Source organism: Microplitis demolitor, chromosome 1, assembly GCF_026212275.2.
Source record: "Microplitis demolitor isolate Queensland-Clemson2020A chromosome 1, iyMicDemo2.1a, whole genome shotgun sequence".
Lineage (NCBI taxonomy): Eukaryota > Metazoa > Arthropoda > Insecta > Hymenoptera > Braconidae > Microplitis > Microplitis demolitor.
The window spans coordinates 24,250,300-24,272,400 of NC_068545.1; the positions used below are offsets into that span (position 1 = coordinate 24,250,300).

The 22,101-nt window shown below is 36.4% G+C and overlaps 1 protein-coding gene across 1 annotated transcript in view; it reads right to left on the reverse strand.

Moving 5' to 3' along the window:
• The window catches only part of LOC103577931 (protein sax-3), a 196,356-nt gene that overhangs the window by 85,089 nt on the left and 89,166 nt on the right, over positions 1-22,101 (reverse strand). Inside the window, exon 2 of the mRNA XM_008558819.2 lies at positions 18,768-19,076. Coding sequence (XP_008557041.1) covers positions 18,768-19,076 — 309 coding nt within the window. The remainder of the gene's footprint in view (positions 1-18,767; positions 19,077-22,101) is intronic.

Genomic DNA, 22,101 nt, shown 5'->3' on the forward strand with positions numbered 1-22,101 from the left:
AAAAGTTTATTGTTGAGAATAATAGGAGGAAAAAAGTTAAGATAAATATGTAGTTTAGTATTATCGTATATTGAACTTGAACAATAAGAGCATAAGCCCGGAGCTAAATCGTGAGGTATAATCAGTACGAGTGATCTCGATACGTGATAAAAGTGCTTGAAATGATGCTACAGTGAAGGAGATAAAAGTGCTCGAGGGAGAGAGAGGAGGGTAAGTATTATAAGAAAGTATGATGCAGATGGTAAAAAATTATCTGTTTCTCTATTGCGCATCAAGAAGTTAAGAGATGAGTTCCAGCAGAATGTCATTTTGTAATTTTCCACCGCGCATCGACGATAAATTGACTCGTACGGTCTGAGCAATGAGTACTCGTGCTGCTACTCAGATATGAGAGAACCTGCATTGCGTCACGTATAATATTTGATTGCAACTATAGATCTTGGGTCGATACTCAGAGAATGGTCAATGACAGGGAATAAAGATTGAGATCGAGTATGAGTGCTTGAGAAAACAAGAGAACGAAAAGTATCTTTTGACCGGTGCATGACTTTTGAGAGCTACATAAAAGACTGAGTAAAGAGAATTATTGCACATGTGTGTTCTTGGATATATATATTTAATGTGTAATGAATATTGAATAGGGGCTCAATGACTTGAGGACTGTAACCTGGGACTCGAAACTTGGGACATGGATCTCTGATAATTTTCTTTTTGCATCATCATGAAAGTAAGACTAAGTTTTATGAGAGATGAATTCAATGAATGAACCAATGGATTGAGTTTAAAAGACGGTAAAAAATTTTTTTAGAGTACAAGTGACACTTGGATAGCTCGGGCATCAAGAGATGTGGTTTAAGACACTTGAATTATTATTATTATTATTATTTTTTCACTCATGTCCGGTGAGTCTTTGTGCGAAGCTGAACCAGATGAGTTGGCCTTGCTGGTGAAACTCACCAAGTGACAGTGTATATTTAAAATCATTCTACTTGGCTGAATGAAATGAAATGTTTGAGGGATATATGAGAAGAGTGACTATAGCCGCGGACTATAAAGTCTACAATGGATTCAATTTTGTTAAGCCACGTCAGCGTTTATAAGTTATTGTTGCTTTACAATAAAATTTAATAATGTATAATTTTTTAAAACTTTTCAAAACCGGCGGAATTGTAGCGGGCGAATGTTTAGTACGAGATCTATCACGTATTTTACATTAAATTGATGATAGATTTTTTGTTGTTATTTTTTTTAAAAATAATCGCTCACGCGTATACTTGTACTCTTGACAGACCATTAGCCCTGACGATTCGCCACGAAGGGACGTAACACAGAGTCATCAACCCTTTTGACAGCTTCCGGGTAACAAAAAATAAAAAAAAATAACAGGGGACGCAAACGTTTTTCACTACTGTGACATAAACGATTGTCGGGTCGAAAATACGCCAGACACGACTGCCCAGTGAGAAGACCGTAATAATTTAAACGCCGCTTTTATTACGAGCATCAATTTCGAGTCGTCCTACAAGATAGAGCAGCGGGTATTCCTGATGAGATTCATTCTTTTAATTTAAAACATTTTTTTTTTTTCTATTAATAAAAGGGAGGTGCGAAATTTTCACTAACGAATTTGTCATAAAAATGCGAGTTCGTTAGAAAGAAGCCTCTGTTTGGTTATTTTTTAAGCTCAAGTATTGAGCCGGTCATTTTTCAGAGGATCCACAAGTCTTTCTACCCGGAATCTTCTTTTTGCTTCGCGCTCATGCCCCACTATCGCAACTAGAGCTATCATCTTTTCTTCCTCGTTTTCCGACGACACCCCGAAATTTATTAGCCCGGTACTTACGATAAATCGATGTAATTTTTTCAGTTTCTTTTCCACATTCTACGTAGTCTAGACCAAAAAAATGTCTGGCTTACCTGAAACAATAAAAAAATATTTTACATTAGTCATTGTATCGACACGTGTTTCAAAATATTTCAAAATGGAGAAAAAATATATTAAAAAAAAAAAAAAAAAAATGTATAATAATACTGTGCATATAAATATGAAATAAAAAATAGAGCCTCACGATTGTGGAATACGGTCTGATGAAAAGGGAAAAATGAGAGAATGATAGCACACCGCTAACGGCCGATCTCTCATTGAACAATAGGCTTTGTTACCGCAAAAATAACTGAGAGCGCATCGCTCGAGTGAACATACTCTCTCTTTCTCCTCTCAACTACTACACCGCAGATGAATCCTCCGAGGTACATATAGATATATATATGTCCCCTTAAGTAAAGCATACAGTCCACAGTCCAGTGGATTGTGGATTCGGATACAATGTCGCTTTAAAATAATTTATAACGACACGAGGAAAATAAGAGATACGGGATTTAATCTCGACGCACGTTTGTTCCCGGCGCATTAAGACTTTACGCGACACACGCTCAATACACAGCAGTTATTCATTTTTATTATTATTATTATTATTATTATAATTTTTATTCATCGCTAGTGTTGAGTTTCTTTCAGTCATTTTTTTTTCGCTCGTGAAAGTGTTTATTCACACAGCATAAGAGCTTTTAACTGAGGAATGCCGGTGAGTCAAAAGCCTGAGGCTAGGAATTTTTCGCGTTTGCATTAATTTCATGTTTTATCTCAACTCAAACTAACGATTCACTTGTCAGTAATTACTTTACCGAAACTCTTAAATAGTTAATACAGCATTGGATTTAAAAATCGTCTAATCAAATATCACACGTACAAATTACACCATTTGTTTACCAAACGATTGTAAAAAAAAAAACTACTCTGGCCACCCAGTGTCTTATATTTGTCGAGCACTCGAAATTTGACTTCTGCAGGCCAAAAATATACACCACGCCCTTTCATTCAAAAACCCGCAATGTTGCGTCGTGGGTCGTGTATATTATGTACACAGCTGACGAAACCCTTTCAAAACAATCGACCCAAAGTCTATATATATATATATATATATATAGATATATATATGTATATAGACAGCTATCCAAGACTGATGAACAGAAGACTAAAGTCTAGAATAGATGTATACATTGCGGTAGAGACTTATGCTCCCACCATTACCACACCGTATCCTCGGATGCTCTTATTACGTCACTAAAAACATCCAGAGAGCTCATCTTGAAGCTAGAAGAGGCCATAGTACGAGGACAATGAAAAGAAGACTCGTTCCTACGAACAATGCTCCTAATACGGATTAAAAGGATCCCATTACAAGATCGATTCCAGAGATAGGCTGCTCCCTGTTTAGCATAAAAATCTATTCTGCATTTGTGAGAGTGTGGACCGGATAGTCAGATAAAAGATAAGTCAGAGCAGAATAGTTTTAACCGCAAAGAATATTTTTAAATAAGGTGTCCCTAAAAGTCATTGCTCAGTAGTTAAACTAGACGTTTCGGTTGATTATCATTTTTATTATTATAGCTTCTTATTATCCTTTAAATCAGCCACATTCAATTTTAAATTTCATTGTCGCTCCTGACAATGGAGCTGAGATAAAAAATTTTTAAGTATTTTGTTATCGCCCCGTGACAATCATTTTTACTTTCTTGCACATTATGTATTTACACACACATACACACATAATAATAAAGTTTTCGTGTATAATAAATGAAATGAGCATATAAAAATACTTTTAAAGACGGCATTACTACTGTACGGAGATAGTATTCCGTGAATTGATTGTATAGGAAATAAAAGTGTCGTTTGCATTTGGGTGGATTATTCGGATTGTCGAATAAATCGAAGAGCGTTAAAAGCGCCTGTCTGGTTAGAGCTTTAAAAACAAAACGTTAATTGGCAAGCGGGTATGTTATTTTAAGAAAAATGGTTAAATCGTTTGGTGGGACTCGTGTCAAGACGAAACAGGACGAGATAATCTTCTTGGCTGATCTTTAAATCGTCGGGTATCCGCTAGACTACTTGTGTATACTGGTAACGTATCCTTCGGTTACCGCAGACGACTCTCTGGGGGCAATAAGCATCTGGATCTCTGATGGTGCTGGTACTGCTTCTGAACCGAAATACGCTGGTAAAAGACATAAAAATAAATAAAATGAGGAAGAAGAATGAGAAAGCGAGATATAAAAGTGAGAGCTCTCCATTACTGAATTCCTGTCTGTGCAAAACGGATAATTAGTGTGTTCGCACGAGCTTCTTTTACTTTCTGTTCCTTATTATTCTTCTTCTTCTTCTTCTTCTTCTTCTTCTTCTTCATCTTCTTGTTCTTCGTCTTGTTCTTATTCTCAGCCTATAAGAGTCCTAAAGATCATCTTCACCATCAGCTTTATTCTTCCCTTGCTCTTCTTACTCTTGTTCTTGTTCGTCTTCTTTTCATCGTGACAGTTTATTTCGGTGTTGCAAATGGTACGTAGTCTTTTACAAAGACCCATTCATAGTCCGAGTCGTAACCATCAGCATAAAAGCCAAGAGGAGGAAGGAGGAGGTTACCAAGACAAGTTATACGACGAAAAAGGATGATGATAGTGAGTTTAAGGAGGGCAACTGAGAGATATGTGTTCAAAGTGAAAAGAGAGGTGAGACAGATGCGAGCAGCCACGGCTGTCACTCACGCGTCAAAGGATCATCCCATTGAGAGTAACTTTGCGACGAGAGAAACAGAATAAGAGCACGAGTAAGAGCAACAGTAATAACAAGAACAAGAGCAGCGTTTAAGTTGAAGAAGGACAAGATGATGATGATGATGATGATGATGATGAAGTAGTAGACGTAGAAGCCAAAGCTAAGGCCAAGTGGATCAACTCGCAAAAACCTCGGCAGTTCCCAAAATACGCGATTTAGATCTCTTATGCTTATTGCACGCTGGATCCGATTACAAACTCAAGCCACGCCGGGAGTCGGGTTGATCTTGCTCCATTTCATAAAGATAACATCCTCTTCTCAATTGCACGAATAGTCAGATGATATTTATGTCTGTTATTTATTACAACTTGGCATTATTGCTTTGATCATTTTTTAAATTTTCACTTTGCCAACCCAGATATATTTATAATTGTGATAGCAAGGAGACGGAAATGGCAACAGCTGCGTCTCTTATTCGTTAGTTCTTAGTGATCTGATAAGTAACCAAGGATATTGCAATTTAATAATCTCACGATTTTCTGATCGATTAGTTACTATCCCTTATTGTGCTTTGTCGCGTAAAGGGGTGTAAGAATACGGCCATAGTTATAGCAACAGTGTGGCATGGTGAAGTATAAAAACTCTGACAACAGTTTAATATAGGGTCGTCATATTTCAACGAAAGCTAAAAGATAGAGGGTGAAGCCGAGGGAGAAGCAAGGGTGCACGCTGGATGTTTCAGTTCTTTAGTCTTGTCATACATTTTTTTATTTTTTTTTTTCTTTCACTTTTTACCAGACAGCTCGATGTCTTTGTGATACGACGACGTACTGATAAAGTAAGAACACGGATCAGCGAGTGTAATCTTACATTGTTCAGATTCTTCATCTTCCAAATGAAAAATGTCATCAATTCCATTCGGCATTCAATATTGTGCACTTAACACGTGATGAAAAATCTTTATATTAAAAATAACTCTAAGCTTTGTACTTTGTCCGACAGTGAATCACTGAGTAAACGAAATTGTTTATTGATTCCAGAGAGGGAAGGGGGAGGGACACGTGTCAATTAGCCGAAATGAGAAAACACATATAACAACAAATATATAAAATACACACGAAATACGACACGTGTCTCAGTAATCTCACCAGAAATTTAAGTATTTCTTAAATTTTATCTCGATTGCTTTGGCTTTCATATCAAATTTTATTTTTTTTCTTGCTATATTATTGCACCATTACTTTGTTCTTTATGATCTATCATCTCAGCGCCGTATCAATTTGTTGGCCTAAGGCCGATATAAGGCAAAGTAATTTGAATCGTAGCGAATCACTGAACAGTACATTATAACACATGTGTCATAAAATAAAGAGCCAAGAAAAATATAAAAGGGAAGAAGACTACCCAGGGTTATTCTAATAGTCGTCAAGTACAATAGGAGTTTATGACGAGAATAAAAAGAGTGAGAGAAGTAGATAAAAAACACAAGCTGAAAAAAAAATAGTGTATAATGTAGTATATAGATGAAAGAACGCTAGTAGTAGGTGGGGTATGTGATGCTGGTGCGACAGATGTAGGCACCACGTGCTCGCGATTCGTACCGCAGTGCACAATGTGTACGAAAGAGCATGGAAAATGTATATAGATATATATGTGGATAGAAACAAAATGGGCTAATTGAGTAGTCAGTGGGCGGGTAAATTTCAAAGTACGTTTATGTGTATTTCAGTTAGTCGTCGGTTGTCTGGAAAGACCCCAGCCTCCCAGAGTTTGCTGGCACCGTCACAACGTCACAAATGAACTAGTTGGCTGGGACGAGTGTTACCTGAAGGTTTAATCTCTGTTGGGTATCGAAAAAGGAAAAATATTTCAATACAAGATTCAATCGAGTGAATGAAAAGAGCCGAGCTGAGCCCCCTTATCGAAGACTGGATCTGCTGATCGGAATCACGAGCTTGAGAAACGGTACAATGGCTTGAGTTTGTGATTTTAATCGTGTCCAACAGCGTACAGAGATTGAGTAAGAGAAAACAATTTCGAGGTGACACACGAATTCAATCGTCTAGTTATTTTATTTATTTATTTATTCTTTTTTTTTTTTTTTTTTTTCAATTCAACGTGTTTTTGCAAAGACAATGACTACGAGTTAATTAAGATTAAGTACTCGGTTGCCGGTATTACGCTCGTTAATGCTCATCTACTCTAATTTATCTTAATTTCGAGTGTGAGTTTTAGTTAAACAGTCGGCGCTGACGCTCAGCTCGTCAAAATGACTTGCGTTCCCTTTGTTCCAGTCAACAATCACATAAATTTAATCCATTTGCTAATTGTTTCCTTTTTTGTATCCCTCCTGTTTATTGATAATGACAATTGTCTTTGCAGACAGCCATTCATCATTATTATCATCCATCATCATTATCAATAGTGCCGAGAGCCGAACAAAATCGATCAAAGGGTGCAACTTAAATTTCATATAATATATAATTCAATAATAAAAAACTAAAAATAATATAATAAAGTGAGTCACGTTAAGCACACCGTCACCCAAATCAATCTTTCCTAATCGGATAAAAGCGTTCGTGACGTGAGCAGTGATCGAAAATCCTAAATTCAAATATCCTACTCGATCTAATCACGTTAAAGATTGAATTAGCCTGCAAAAAGTATCCAAGGGGAAGTGCTTTGTCTTCTATTTTATTCCTTTTTGCACTAGATTTTTTCATTGGCTCGACTGATGCAAGAACCACCCAGCTGAATAGACTCGACCCTCCAAGGCCCCTCAAAATTATTCTAATGACAGAGTCGAAAGGGTGGTGTTTACTGCGGAGTGCTTAAGACGACAAGCACATCCCACACGTTAAGTTCTTTGGCACTTAAATTTCACCCTCAACTCATCGTATAGTCACGACTTTTAATCTTATAAGTAACTTTATTAAATAAAATATTTAAAACCGTCTTTTAATAAATAAGTATACAGCAAACAAACAAATAGACAATAAGATTGATATTAGCGATAAGACATTAGCTATTCAAATTATATATAATTTAACTTTTTAATGTTTTACAGTATAATAATAGTGTGTTTTATTTGTGTACTGTAGGACAGGACAATTTTAAAAATTTTATTGCGTCAGAATACAACGATAAGATCATAAAACGCGACTATTATATTATCTAACATTAATGATCATCCTACGAATAATTCGATGAGCTTATGCAATAAAATTCCTATGGTATGATTCGTCTTACATTTACAGGCGTGTCATTTATTTGTTAGCACACGGTAATTTAAAAACTTGAGTAATTTATTTTCGTAGTTGCCTATAACTTTTTCAGTGTACTGGTTATCTTAATTATCTTAATTGTTTAGCCATTTTAATTATTTAATCAGGCATTTAAGTTGTTACAAATGTAAATAAGAGATTAAAGTAAGTAAAGGCATTGTTATAGTAAGCTGAATTATAAATAACTATCGCGAATTTATAGCTACCGCGGTTTTGTTTAACGAAGGGGGCAAAAACGTAAACGGGCAATCTCGTGACAGAACGATGACTGGATACGATAGGGTACGGTCTTTCGGAGCGGAGCTTTTATGGATCGTTTGGATTGTATGTGGAGTTTAAAAATAAAACATTAAGTAGGTAGAGGTAGAGGTAAAGAGGTTGAAGCAAAGGGAGGCCAGGTGACTGGCGTTATTCTCATGACGGTGTCTAATCTGTAATCAGTAATGCCGCACCGTGTCATGCCACACGTATTACCCATTCTTGTGTATATGCCAAACCCACCAACCACTACTGTTAACCTACCACCCGTTTTAACATCAGGCTACTCTCTTTTAAGGCTCATTGTGTTGGCAAATAAAAAAATCACGTCGTAAAGTATAATTACCTATTCAATAATTATCCGTGCCAGTGAATGGTCTAGCTCCAGACCGACGGTTTTATAAATATTAATAAAATGTTACGAGCACTCTACAGTCAACTGAATTTTATTTATCTTATGAGCTATAGGTAATGAGTAATTAGTCGGTTTAATTATTATTTGCTATTATTTATAATTATTTGATTTATTGAGTCAACTATTTAATAGTTTCACTAGTAATCAAGTATACTTATGCATGTGCGCACAGGTATAAATGTAGATGGTAATGAAATTTGTGAATTTGAACTTCGGAAATCAGTTTACTTCGTAAATACTCAGCAGATATGTTAAATGTGGGCGTGATTTGGTCATAAACAAATATACGCGGAATAGAACTACGTTTCCAGAAGCCAAACTATCTGTATGTTTAGATAAACATCAGCATATATATTTGATTCGGTTGTGGGCTCACGTGTTGCTGATCTAATGACGAAGCAATTGACAAACTGCCCCGCTTGATTCTTTACCGAACTAATGCGCTGTTTATTTATTTTTTTGTTTCGATGGAGTAGTACGATTTGAGTGTGAAAATAAAATACTGGTATCTGTGTTATCGATTTTTTGGGGCTCTGGTATCGTGAAAAATGACAGAAAAAGTCCAAGAGCTCCGGTTTCGCGGAGAGAAGCGTTTCCGTTTTTCCATCCAACCGCCAGTGAACTGTAATCGAATTTAGTAACCTCCGAGTCTCGCTGCGGTTTCGCAACAACCGGCGATAAATTATTGACGCAGCTGATACTCTGGTATCCTCTATTTGGAATTATATAGATAGATATATATATGAATTGTCTGTGGTGAGAGTTATCGGTTGAGTAAAGTTGCCGATAACTGACTTGTCATCAGCCCGGAAACTCCATCCCCTTCGGACTTTAGATACAAGATTGTTCTCGAGCAAGAGCAAGAGTGCACCTGTTATAAAGTTTGAATAAAAAACTTCAATAAATTGTCTTAGCAGACATTTTATTAGAATTTTTTTTTTTTTTTTTTTTTTTTTCATTTTTTTTTATTGATTCGAAAAGAATTTTCTGGGAAAGAGAGTTTATAAAGCAGAGGATACTCGAGTATCGACATATAAATAATTTTCTGACGCGTTATCACGATGCGTGGCATTGTGTATCGCGCTTCTGAAAATTTATAGCTTTACCGAAGGCCAGAGCGATGACCCTGGGTAGTGCGGAGTAGTGTATGGATGTAAGAAATAAAAAATATAAATAAAAATGTATCACTTCGCCAGAGGCCCGGGATCTTGGAGGCCGTGACTGCTCGAGTGAACATAACATACTTCCATTCTCCAGTAAAACCGACCGGGCGAGCACACGCGGCAAGAGTTGCAGGAAGAAAAGAGTTGACTTTGGCGCAGAAGGGGTAGAGAGAAAGATCTCGATAAAGCATTGCAGCTAAGATCGATTGTCGCTCGAGATTCTTTGCTACCGCCGATTTATTACACTCTCCACCCTCGATCTCTGTCCGCATGTCCACTCTTCCTTCCACTACATATATATCTATATCTATATCTCTACGGCTTTTATTCCGGATAAATTCTTCAACATTTTACGATTTATATTCCTACAATCATTAATTCAGCTTTCTTACTTACAACAATTTAAATTATTTATATTCACTTGTTTTTAATTTTCTGTGCGTGAATTATTAATTTTCAGAGTTGGAAAAAATACTGCAGCCATGTTTCCGTTTACGGTCTCGTATCGGCTCTTAGCCGTTGTTAAAAGTCTTCAGGAAAGCGTAGCGTACTACTGAAGTAGTGGATGTATGTAACAGCGCACCGCTATAACTGTAGAGAGAACAGAAAGTAGAGCCGAGCTTCTACTACCGGTATCGGTCATCTCGGTGCCATATTTCATGCCCTATCTACACACTCTACACACGGTTACGCCTATCGTGGGGTGAGTCTAGCTCAACTACTCGGCATTGCACGGTATACTGTGTCCTATCCAACGCTGCACGTTAGTCGATCCAGATGACTTTTCGATTCACCAGGAATTCAATGCCTGATCTTTACATCTCCAATCTCCGATCTCTGAGAATAATAATTCGACCGGTAATTTTAATAAACGTAAATTATCCGATAACAAACTGATTACACGTCTTTTAAATTTTTTGATGGGTTTTAAAAATAATAATAATAATAATAAACTATTAAAAATAATTTCCAGTTGAGGTATTAAAAAAACCGGTTGGTTTGTGGGTTTTGGTTTCCTCAAAGTATCACTAAACTTGAAAGTTTATTAAACGTTAGAGTGCCCGCAAGATTATTGCGGAGGTTCATGGACCCATGCGGTTCCTTTGCCGAAATAATTGGAGCCAGAAACTAAACTGCGAATTTATATCGCTTTACATGTTGTATATTACAGAAACAATAACAACAAAGTTAGTTGTACTTAAGCTAACTGTTTGTCAGACTGTGAGGCGGAGTGTTTCAGGTACGTGGTGGCAGCAGGTATCTCGCTCTAATCAACAGCAGATGTCGGATGCTTTCAGCTGGTTAAGATCACTGGGTCGTTTCACGGTTCGGTTACACCAGCTGGGGGAGATCTTACAGGTCCGAGTGTTAATTCTGCTTGGATGAACCAGTTCTGTTGTTGTCAAGACTATCGATTACCGAACGTCAAAGCAGGATCAAAGCCTGATGAGAGTGTAGTGCTTCAAGAGATTATGATGGTCTTTAGAGATTGCTGAGCTAGATCACCGCATGCATCAACGAGGCATGAGTATCAATTAACACGCTGTCTTTATTAAGTGCCTGTTGATTTTTGAATTTTAATAAACCCCTTGCACTTTCATCTTTATGAATATCTAATAACGTATATTTCTTAGAGATAGCTTTTTAACACAAATTTTTTGTATATTTTTCAGCTACACAATTTACTTTGGAAACCCTAAAACCCTGTTATCAAGCGAAGACGATTAACTTAACCCTCATTCGGGGCGACGATAAAAAAGATAAAAATAAAAAAAATTAAATAGTTAAAAAAGTTCAGTATATTATGTGTGCAACGTGAAAATAAAATGTCTTGAATTTCCAAGTTTCATTCGTTACCGAGTATTCGGCAATTTTCCTGTTTCATCTTCTCCGGTCTCTATTCTTTTCCGGTCCAAGGTTTTCTCGTCTTTCTCAACGTAACTGAAGACTAGATAGGGAGGTACGTGTAAGTCTCTTGATATAAGTTTCTCGCGTTCGTGACTCTCTCACCTTTTGTACTCAGGATGAGACCTTATACTATCGTATCCTCTTTCTTTCATCTTATGCTCGCACGCGTTCAACCAACGTCATTTCGGCCCGCAGCAATATTCAATTTAGTAAATTACGGCGTCCCGTACAATCCAGCGTTAAAACGCCGCTTGGCCCTCAACTTCTTTACATAATATACATATATATGTATATAATACACTGTACTGATACTGTAAATTCTCTCTCGCTCGGCATTTCAATGCAGTTGGTTATGGATCGTGGCACGTCGGATCGTGAGGAACACAAGCACTGGAGAAAACGCAGTTTGTGATGACCGTTGAGTTAAGGCAGGAATAATAATATCTCGGATGATTATGATGATGATGATGATGATGGTGATGGTCAGGTATATAAGAAGTATAAAGAAGACAAAGACAGAGTACAATGTGCAATCTACATCAAAGTGAAGACTACATAATACCAAAGGGCTTACGTCAATCTGTATGGATACACAATAAACATATAAACGTCTCTGTGCTTGTTCGAATCCACGAGACCCTTGACTAGAAGCAGCGCAATAGATGCTATATTTTTCGATTATCCTTTTCGTCTTGTACTTTTAGAGGCTCATCCGGTCTATATTACGTCGTTCATTTGCCGATTTTGGCTTCCGGCGTTACTTGATCCTCATCATCCGCATCATCCTCAACTCTCTTAGGGCCACTGGATACTTTACGAGCGGACTACTTGACTCCCGGGCACGGAAACGTGCGGTTCTTAGTATTCCCGCTCGTAAAGTCATCACTCTGCCGAAAAGCAGCCACTGATCGCCCAGAGAGCTCTTATTTTATGTATTGTAGTCGAGACTACGGCTCTAGCTTTCTGACCCAGGATACAACTTAATCCTTAGACTATTATCTCTTCCAGCCCGAGTGCTAAAAAGCATTGCAGTGTACGCGGATTAGATGATACAGCGGTCGTATACTTACAGTGTGCGTGTGTTTGTATAAAAGCTCAAATAAATAAATAAAAGTTGTAAAAATGATGACGGGGTGATTGCATTGGCTGAGTTTGGTAATCGCACGTGGGGTCTGCCACGGGAATGGAGATTCTCGGAAGCCCCTTCTTCAACCATTAAATCGACTTATCGAAGCCCTCGGGCTTAGGACTACGCGCTTCGGATGAATTTTCGAATAACCGATACTACCAAGACAAGAACATGATGAACAAGACCAGGTCCAAGACCGAGAAGAAGAGGAAGAAGGCAAACAAGAGGTAACATCAGTGAAACTCAGTTTAAGGAACCCTGTGACGACCTTACTCGAAATTGTTAGTTAGTCTATAACAACTATCCAACCCTATCCTAAACTCTATACGTGTTATTCATCCAAATTAAAAATGTCTATTTTATTTTTTATCTCCACAGACAGGTGGTATTTATAAATAGATATATAGGTGCAGGTACAATAAAAATTAAATCACTCTGTAATTTTTGGCTTTAGAAAGTATTCTCGTCTATAGACACAAAAAAAAACATAATTCTAAGAGTACACAAGTTGGTCCTGGGAATCTAGTGTCCTCAGCAATCAAAGTAACACGACGATACTTTTTTATTGGCACATCGACGTGTCGGAAGTTGCTGAAAAGAAGCTTGTAATTTTTTTCTTCAGCTCAAAAGTAAAACTATCGGCTTTCTATAAAACACTAAAAAGTCTGTGTAAAATTCAACCGGCGTCACATGGCAGCTATCGGGATCTCAAAAAACTTTTTCGGTATTCGATACACTCCCAAACAGCTACTGAATGCCATCACGTTGTTAATCAGCAGAAATAATATTTATTATAAAAACACTTGACTAATTTTAGTGGCATTGTTATTTAATATTTATCATTCATTACCAGCGTAAACGCGTCAATCTCATGTCGTTTATCGTTAGCCACTATCATAACTTTAAGTCTGATGTAAAAACACGTTTTGTAGTTTTGATTACTCGCTATACAACTGTACTCATATATATTCTACACACAACTAGTTTGATGTACTCCCAACATCTCTCAATCCGTAGCTCATATCATTATATCTTAAGCTCTTTTAAACTTTTTTTTTTTCCTTTTTCTTTCTCTAGTATTGTATAAAGTACATGTTTATAAACCGATCACGTAGGGCTTCCTGACGTTCCGTGCCAGTGGGTTTCCCACGCGGTGCCCGATAATCATCAATTCAGAAATCAACCGATTGACTTGACACGTAAACTTATTTATTATCTCACCATCAATTTAATTCTGTAATATTTAAATTAATATTTTGCAACAACACATAAAATAATAATAATAATAATAATAATAATAATAATAATAATGATAAGAACTTAGCAGAAAGTGTGACAGAGTGGATAGAATTTTCAGCAGACATGTCACTGTCTTAATTAGCTCCGTTATTACTTGACTCGCAGACTTGTAGATCTTCTTGACCGCGTCAGTACTCTCTGTAGGTTTATCTTGTGTATAAGTAGCTACAACTTCTGTATAGTACAACTCAGTCTATCTAGTGAACTAGTAGCAAGTCCGTGATGGGACTCGTCGGGTTTTCTCGCGACTCATTAGTTGATGGAGTGCCTCCAGCTACAACTAAGTTATCTCTTGTACTAGCAATGGCTGAGCTAGATGAGCGCCGGAACCTAGACTCTATTCCCTGCAGTTTATCCTTTATCGCCCGGGAATTTTATTAGCTAATGGATATTGCATTGCGATCGACCTGCTGATTAAATTATTCCTGACAATAGATTGCTGTCTTCGATAATGAAAATATTGACGAGATTGTCGTATAAATTAATTTGTCTTTAATGCAACGAACCAACTTATATATAAATATTATTTTAAATCTCATTACTACAGACAATAGACAATAGGGAAGTAAAAAGTTTATTGTTTATTGCAAATTTTATGACTCGAAAGTATTCCATTATATTTTAAAACTCCGCTGGAAACCATTAGCCAAGTTAAATTTATCTTTAAAGTAATATAGAGCTGGTTGTAATTCTCGTACTAGTACTTGCACTTGTACTTGTATTTGTACATGGGTCTGAAGTTCGATTGCTTGAGAATTGACAAGCTGAAGTAGAGCCAAGATGTTTGAAGATATTAATCCAAGTCCGATAAAAGTTTTTATATATAAAAATATATAAAACTCAAATAAAATAAAGTTTTGTCGCGTAATTTGATCTAGATCGCTGACTCACGTTCAATGATTTTGATCTGATCGACGTATGCGATTTAGTGTTTCAAAAATGCCGCGTCAGAGCTCGACAATTATTTAATAGAACGTGTAGGTTCAATGATTATCCCGTCGAGCATTATCATCGTCGCTGCGTGTGCTCTTGATTGAAAGAGCTTTAAATCAATCTATTCTACTCTCTATTTCATTACATACATTCAGGTCGCTGTAATGTCAGTCCCTGTATATCTATATATGAGTCCTCCTCAGGATTTAATAACTTTATCAAATAGAGACGTCAAAAAAAATTATTTAGTTCAATCAATGTACGTCGTTGGTTTAACCAACTGGAGATAGAAAGTTATGAGATATATGCCTTGTCATATATTTTTCATCAAGTACCAGTACAGCCACTAAGTTCAATCAATCGTATAACGTTATACGACCGTATAATGGAATCTTTTTCTATGACTTATTGGTCAATATATTTTTTAACAACAGTTTATACAAATATATTATACAAACTCGGGCGTACAAATAAACCAATAAATCAACAACTTTAAAAGTTAACTGATCTTCCGAGAGATATTTGAAAGTTTTTTTACCAGATAAGTAAATAATGATTTTGATACGAGTGGTTTTGTTGGGAATGAGGGGAGAGGTGCACCTCCATGGATTAAAAAATTAATCAGCCGACAGTGGATTGAGAATCCAAAAATGAAAAGTATCAGTTTACAAGTCACTTGTTAATATGTTGTGATGAGAGAGGACTAAAGTGACGTTGAATTAACTTGCATTATATTACCTTGCACATGCTACTGTCTTCTCTCTTTCCTTATACTCTTGATATAGGTGTATCTTGGATTACCTTTCTCATTGCTCGACTTACACAAGCCGTGCATATAATTCGAACATTATACGGTACGCATTCATTTCTCGTGTCATATGATACCTCGTTTCAGTGCCGCAAATTTCCATTCCATGTGAATATCGGTCTACATACATGTATATACGTATATTACCAGTACGGAGTACATGAATGCATGAAAACACGAGCCACGGAATTAACCGCAGGCAAGATTAAGAAGTAAGGAGGTAAAACTTGACGACAGATAAAACGACCCGAGATTAAAAAGAATTAATAATAAAAAAATAAATACATAATGCTGTAAAATGAAGAATAAAGGGGGCTAAAAAATAAATAAAAATTTAGCAAGTCGGGTAGACTCGTTAGATCTTACGGGAGGTCTTTTTGAACAATAGGTTGGCGCCCAGTGCCCAGAACCCGGTACCAGGCTGTGTTCTAAGGCGTAGTCTGGTGAGCGTGCTGTAGAATCCAGATACTTTTTCGCTCCCAGGACAATGGACGGGCTACTCTACATACGTACCCATTAAAGCAGCGAAGCACGCATTAATACACCGCGAACCAAACGCATTAAAAAATTCACTCGGAAAAAAAAAATTTATAAAAAAAATTAAGAGAATATTCCTTGGCCTTCGCCACCTTTAGCAAGTTCACCGGCGCCATTTCGTGGAATAATATACGAGGGCATACGCGAGTACAAGCGAGAGACAATAAATTATATACCTAAAACCCTTTAGTCTGTACGTGTGTGTTTGTGTGTCTGGAAGATAAAGAGACATAAACGTGTACAGTAATGCGTTACCAGCCCGTTTTCTTGGTTCAATAATTTTTTATTATTCTCATGTTCGCGCCCTCTCGATTTTCATTCTCAAAGGATTCAAAACTCTATTCTCTGCATAATTTTTACTCTTTCATTTCACCAGGAAACTAGAGGAGGGTACTTTCACATTATATTTTATTTGAATCTATATTTGCAAGTGCTTTTAATTGAATCATCAGAAAGCTACTGGTGGTAACGGTCAATTAATAATTTTTTTGAAATTTTTACTAAAGAGCTCGAAAGTTAGCAGACGATATGAGTGTCCTTTGACGGGCACTAAACCAATCTCAGTTGGATATCCTTGATTTTATTTGCTCGAAAGACAAGTTACATTTCTATGCTACTTGATACTCAGTCGAGACATAAATTGGTAATCATCTACTTGAACTATCAAATGTTTCGATGTTTACCTTTTTATGAATATTTCAGCTTTCAAAAAAATAAGGATGTTAGAACTAGAGGTAAAAACCAATAATTGCTTCGCTTGAGTTTGATAAAATTGACAACAAAAATAAAAAAACTTGCAGTTGAATAAAAAACCGTAAAAGCCACTGAGTAGAATTTTTTTAATTGAAACTAAAAAAATCTGGGATTGCATTTAATATACAGAGATCCCAACAAGACTCGTGAGTATTTTAGTGACCTATATAAATCAGAATTATTTAGCTTGGGATTCTATATCTCGTTTCGGGTTCATGCCCATGTACAGCACACTCGCGAGCTCGTATTTCGGTGTTCTATTTTCTCTATTATCTTTCTCTCCATTGGCAAATTTATCACAACCGTATTGCCGTAAAATGTGTCGTTCGAATTATACCCCGCGATATGGAGCTTTGATTACACAACTCCAATATATCCAGTATATTAAATAACATTTTGATTCGGGTGCAATCAAATAATGTTAAATAACAGTTTACATCCGCGTTATTAAATTTTCATTAACCGAAAAATATTAATCCGAAATGAAAATGGAAATGATAATAAATCTAAAAATAAAAATAATAACAATTACAGTGAAAAAATAAATAAAAGCCCATCAGGGCAAAAAATATGGAAAGGACGTTTCAGCGTTAAATATTCAAATTTCAATAACTGAAAACTCAAAGGCTCAAAAATATATGACAGATATTAAAATAAATATAAATATAAACTGACTGAGTGTTGAGATGTTTTTGCATTCACAGGGTTTATTATTATTTTCAGCATTAAAGTTACGAGTGCACGATAGTATCTACTCGCGCGTAATAAAAGAGAGTTTTTAAAAAAAACACGAATTTTTATCTGAATACACAGCACTAACGAGAACGTAAGCTGCATTTCTCTGGTTGAATATCACTCGCGACAAGAGCGACGGGATAAGAAAGTGGGAGAAAAAATACATTAAAGCTCAACTTTTTATGTAAACCAAAGTGTATACAGTAACTACACTACTCAGCTTTTTTCTGATGCTGGGTTGCTTTGTAAGTGTGCATGCTGTTGTAACACGTACAGAGAAAAAACCTGGATAAGATATCACTGAACGTGCAACCGGAAATTATACATTGCTACTGCATACCTTATAAATATATATAAATATATATATATAAATAAATAAATTTATGTTTATATACAGGTATATAAATAACAACTACCACTTAGAATTGTAAACAAGCTCGACTCTACTCGACATCCGTATCGTAATTAATGCTAATTGTCCTCGCGAGCTTTTATACGAGAATTATGCGACTCTACGATAGCAGTAATCGCTCGGGCTGCAGTGCTTCAAGCAGTATTTATCTGGGAAATTCGAGTGATTAACTTTTCAAACTACTGAGCGAGAAAGACCTATAAATACATTTATAACGAATAATTTATTAATTAATTATTCATTCATATAACAAATAATTGATTGTTATATTTATAAATAATTATTTATTTGCGTTTATTGTGTATCGTTTAAATTGATAACTCGAGTGATAAAGGTTCCTGGTATTTGTTTATTCAGCTCCGGTAGTGATTAAATTAAATATCCTGTAGCCACTTGTTTTAAATAAAACTCTCCTTAATCACGCTGAGTGGAATTGTATCAATCAAGATGATTACTCAACCTCAATAATTATTCATTCGATGACCGGCTCTTTATAATTATTTAATTAAATATTAAATGTTTACCTGCTACGGTGAGAGTTGCGTTTCTGCTGCTGACGCTCCCGGCTTGATTTTTTGCGACGCACCAATAGACACCTCCATCCTGTTCCTTTTTTCCGTGCATCACTCGCAGAAAAAATAGCGAACCCGTAGGCAATAACACGCGGTGTGATTTCGCGTCACCCGGGGATGTTTGAACTGGTTCACCGTCTTTGTACCACTCTATCGTTGGCTCTGGTTTGCCTTCGGCTTTGCAATTTAGCGTTACTGGTTCATTTTTAGCAACAATTATGTCCGATGGATGCTCCGTTATTCTTGGTGTGCGTAATTGTGCTGGAAAATAAAAAAAAAACATTGATTAATTAATTAATTAGATTATTTTTTCTTGAATCAAGTCATAGACCTGGGGGTAACTGATGATGACAACCGACAATCTATCAGTTTTATTGATAGAATTGTAAAACATTTTTTATCATGAGCGATTGAAGGGGAGCTGGAGAGCTGGGGGAGCTGGGATATTTTAAGAAAATCATAAACGGCATTTGATTTCCGGTTGTAGTGTAGCTGCACACAAGGAACCAATTAATTTCCAACGAAACATTTCTCATTGAACCGAGATAATTTTTCATTTCCATCGGCTGTACGTGCACTGTTAAGTTAACGTGTGTGCGCGATAGCTACGTAGGGACGAATATAACGGCGCCGGCCCAACGTCGATCGATTTTACGGCATTCACGCACACGTCACCCTAATGTTCCTCGTTCATGCGATGCGCACGACCACCCGGCAGCCCTTACACCATCGCCATCGCTACACCACCACCACCACAACCCAATCTATTCAGCTCAATCAAAACTTCCTAGACATACAAAACGAAATGTTCGTGGCAAATTACCTGCCGTTTTACTTTTACTTGGATATATATACAGTCGCGAGCCAGAATAAGCAAAAAAATATTATGTTGAACAAAGATGAAAGCTTATATCCCTACAAATCATCTAACACTCAACGCTATACACACATTTTACATAAAAAGAGTTTAGCTTTACCTGGCGATTATAAAACGATTTATTATAAAAATATTCATTCATTTTACTTTATTTATCATGTTTTTTTATCCATGCACACGTAAAACATCAATTTGCGGAGCTTTATCTCAATAACGTTAAAAATGTTCAAATAGTTTTTAATGAAAGCGCATTAAAAATAAAAAAATAAAACAGGAAACCGTAATCGCGATATTTGTTGAGGTTTCAAAAGATGCGGAACATCACAGGTAACAGGAACCCACCTCTTGGAGTTATATTATGGTTTTACTGTTATTACTGCCGGTGCAATTGAAGCGCAACGGTGGTTGTATATTTGAGGGTTGAACGCGTTGCGTTTGCGTTTCCGTGTGTGTGTGCGTGTATGTGTGATACGGAAAGTCAATCTGCATAAAGAGGGTAGCGAGGAATGAAGAACCAGCGTGAGCAAACAGTCATGGGGTGTTTTCTCTTATTCCTTTTACTCCCTTGGTCTCTTCTGCATCAGTACCTTCATAGCACGAAGCTCGATATACCTGCTAGCTCACTAGCTAGAGCTGCAACTTGGCTCTGGATCACCAGCAGGTATGCTGATGGTTCTAGAAGACTTCGAGCCTTCAGAAAAGCTACGTACGTTGAATCAAAAAGACTTTGTAATAATATTTTATTCAGAGATATGCATAAAACATCCGTCCACTTTTATTTTAGACCCAGCCATATTTTATCTTTCATTTCTACAGCTCTTACTTATCATTCTTATCCATATTTTTTTTAGCACTTTGATCTGCATAAGGCGCGATATTAAAATTTTTTATTTTTTATTGATTTTTGAAATTTTCTATTAAAATTGAGTTTAAAAATTAGACCTTGGAGTAATTTAAATTTCCATATAAATAATTTTTATAACTTTTTAAAGCGTTTTTTTATTCGGATAAAAATTTGTCAATGGCGAATAATCCTTAAGCGATCGAGCGTGACATTTCCACGAGGCATTCATCAAAAACACGAAAATGAAAACGACAAATTGAAAAGGAATTGATAAAATAAAAAAATAATTTAAACTTTTTTTTTCGGTCGAATCATAGGATTTGAATCCCGAATGTAAAACGCTCGACAAAGTAAACCCGTGGAAATTCAATCGCAGACATCCTCCACACGTACATGAAAAAAAACTCAACAAAATTTTTTTCATGTACCATAAAATTAAAAAAACATAATTATTGCATAATAAAAAAAAAAAAAAAAAAAAAAAAATAAAAGAAATGAATTATTTTACCAAGCGTTGAATTTATCGCGTTTGAAGAAAAATATGTACATTTATCTCCAACATAGTGTATGCCGGTTGAACAATCGCCAAGGGACACTGCGGTAGTATAAGCGAATAGAGAAGAATTATCGAGACTTTGGGCGCCGTAATGGCCCAGGAGTTAGCGGGATGTGTGAAATCCCATGCCCTGGGGATCATTAGAGGGAACAAATTGTAGCTCCATGCGGGGCAGTTCCGCAGTCTCGTGATAAAGACATTAGCGTTTGCAGCCCCACTACTACCAGCTTATGAAATATACTGGCATATTCTCCTCAGCCCGACTCAGATCAACACATTCTTACTTACACTCACACTCACACATCTACAACCTGCGTGTAAAACGCGAGCATATAAATACAGATATGAGCTGAGTTGAGACCTAAATGTGCGTTTGCACGATACCGAGGGCTACGTTGATGAGAATATGATTAGTCAGCTTGGAAACAACCTTCGAGTGCCTCCGCTGCTCGGCTACATCCCAGCATCGGGCTTCATGTCTTACGCATCTTCCATTATTTTCGTTCATCAGCAGCAGACAAAATTAATCGCTCAATTTATCATCATTTAGCATCAAAATGCATATATATATATAAGTGTACATTATTTATATTTATTATCAAGAGAAGAGCCGTGACTGATGTTAACGTGGCAGTCAATTGTTTTATGAATCGTCTTGTTAGTTATGCAAACTATTTTCTTAACTCAGTAGAGTATAACTGAACAATATGCCAAACATTCAGCTTGCTGAGTTTTATTTTTAACAATAAAGTGTATCGCGTATCAAGCCTTTATATCAAGAATGTCTATAGTTTTATGCACTTATTGGAATTTTTACCAGCTAAGTACAAAAGTCAAGTATGTTTACTTGTATACTTTTAAAACGCTTAAACTTTAAATTCGCAGTTTTATATTTATAAAAATATTATATTTCATAGCATGATAACATAAACAAGTCTCGCTGTAAACCAGAGTAGCCATCAAGTTTTCTACATATGTCATGTCATAAACCATGAATGTGTGTACGATC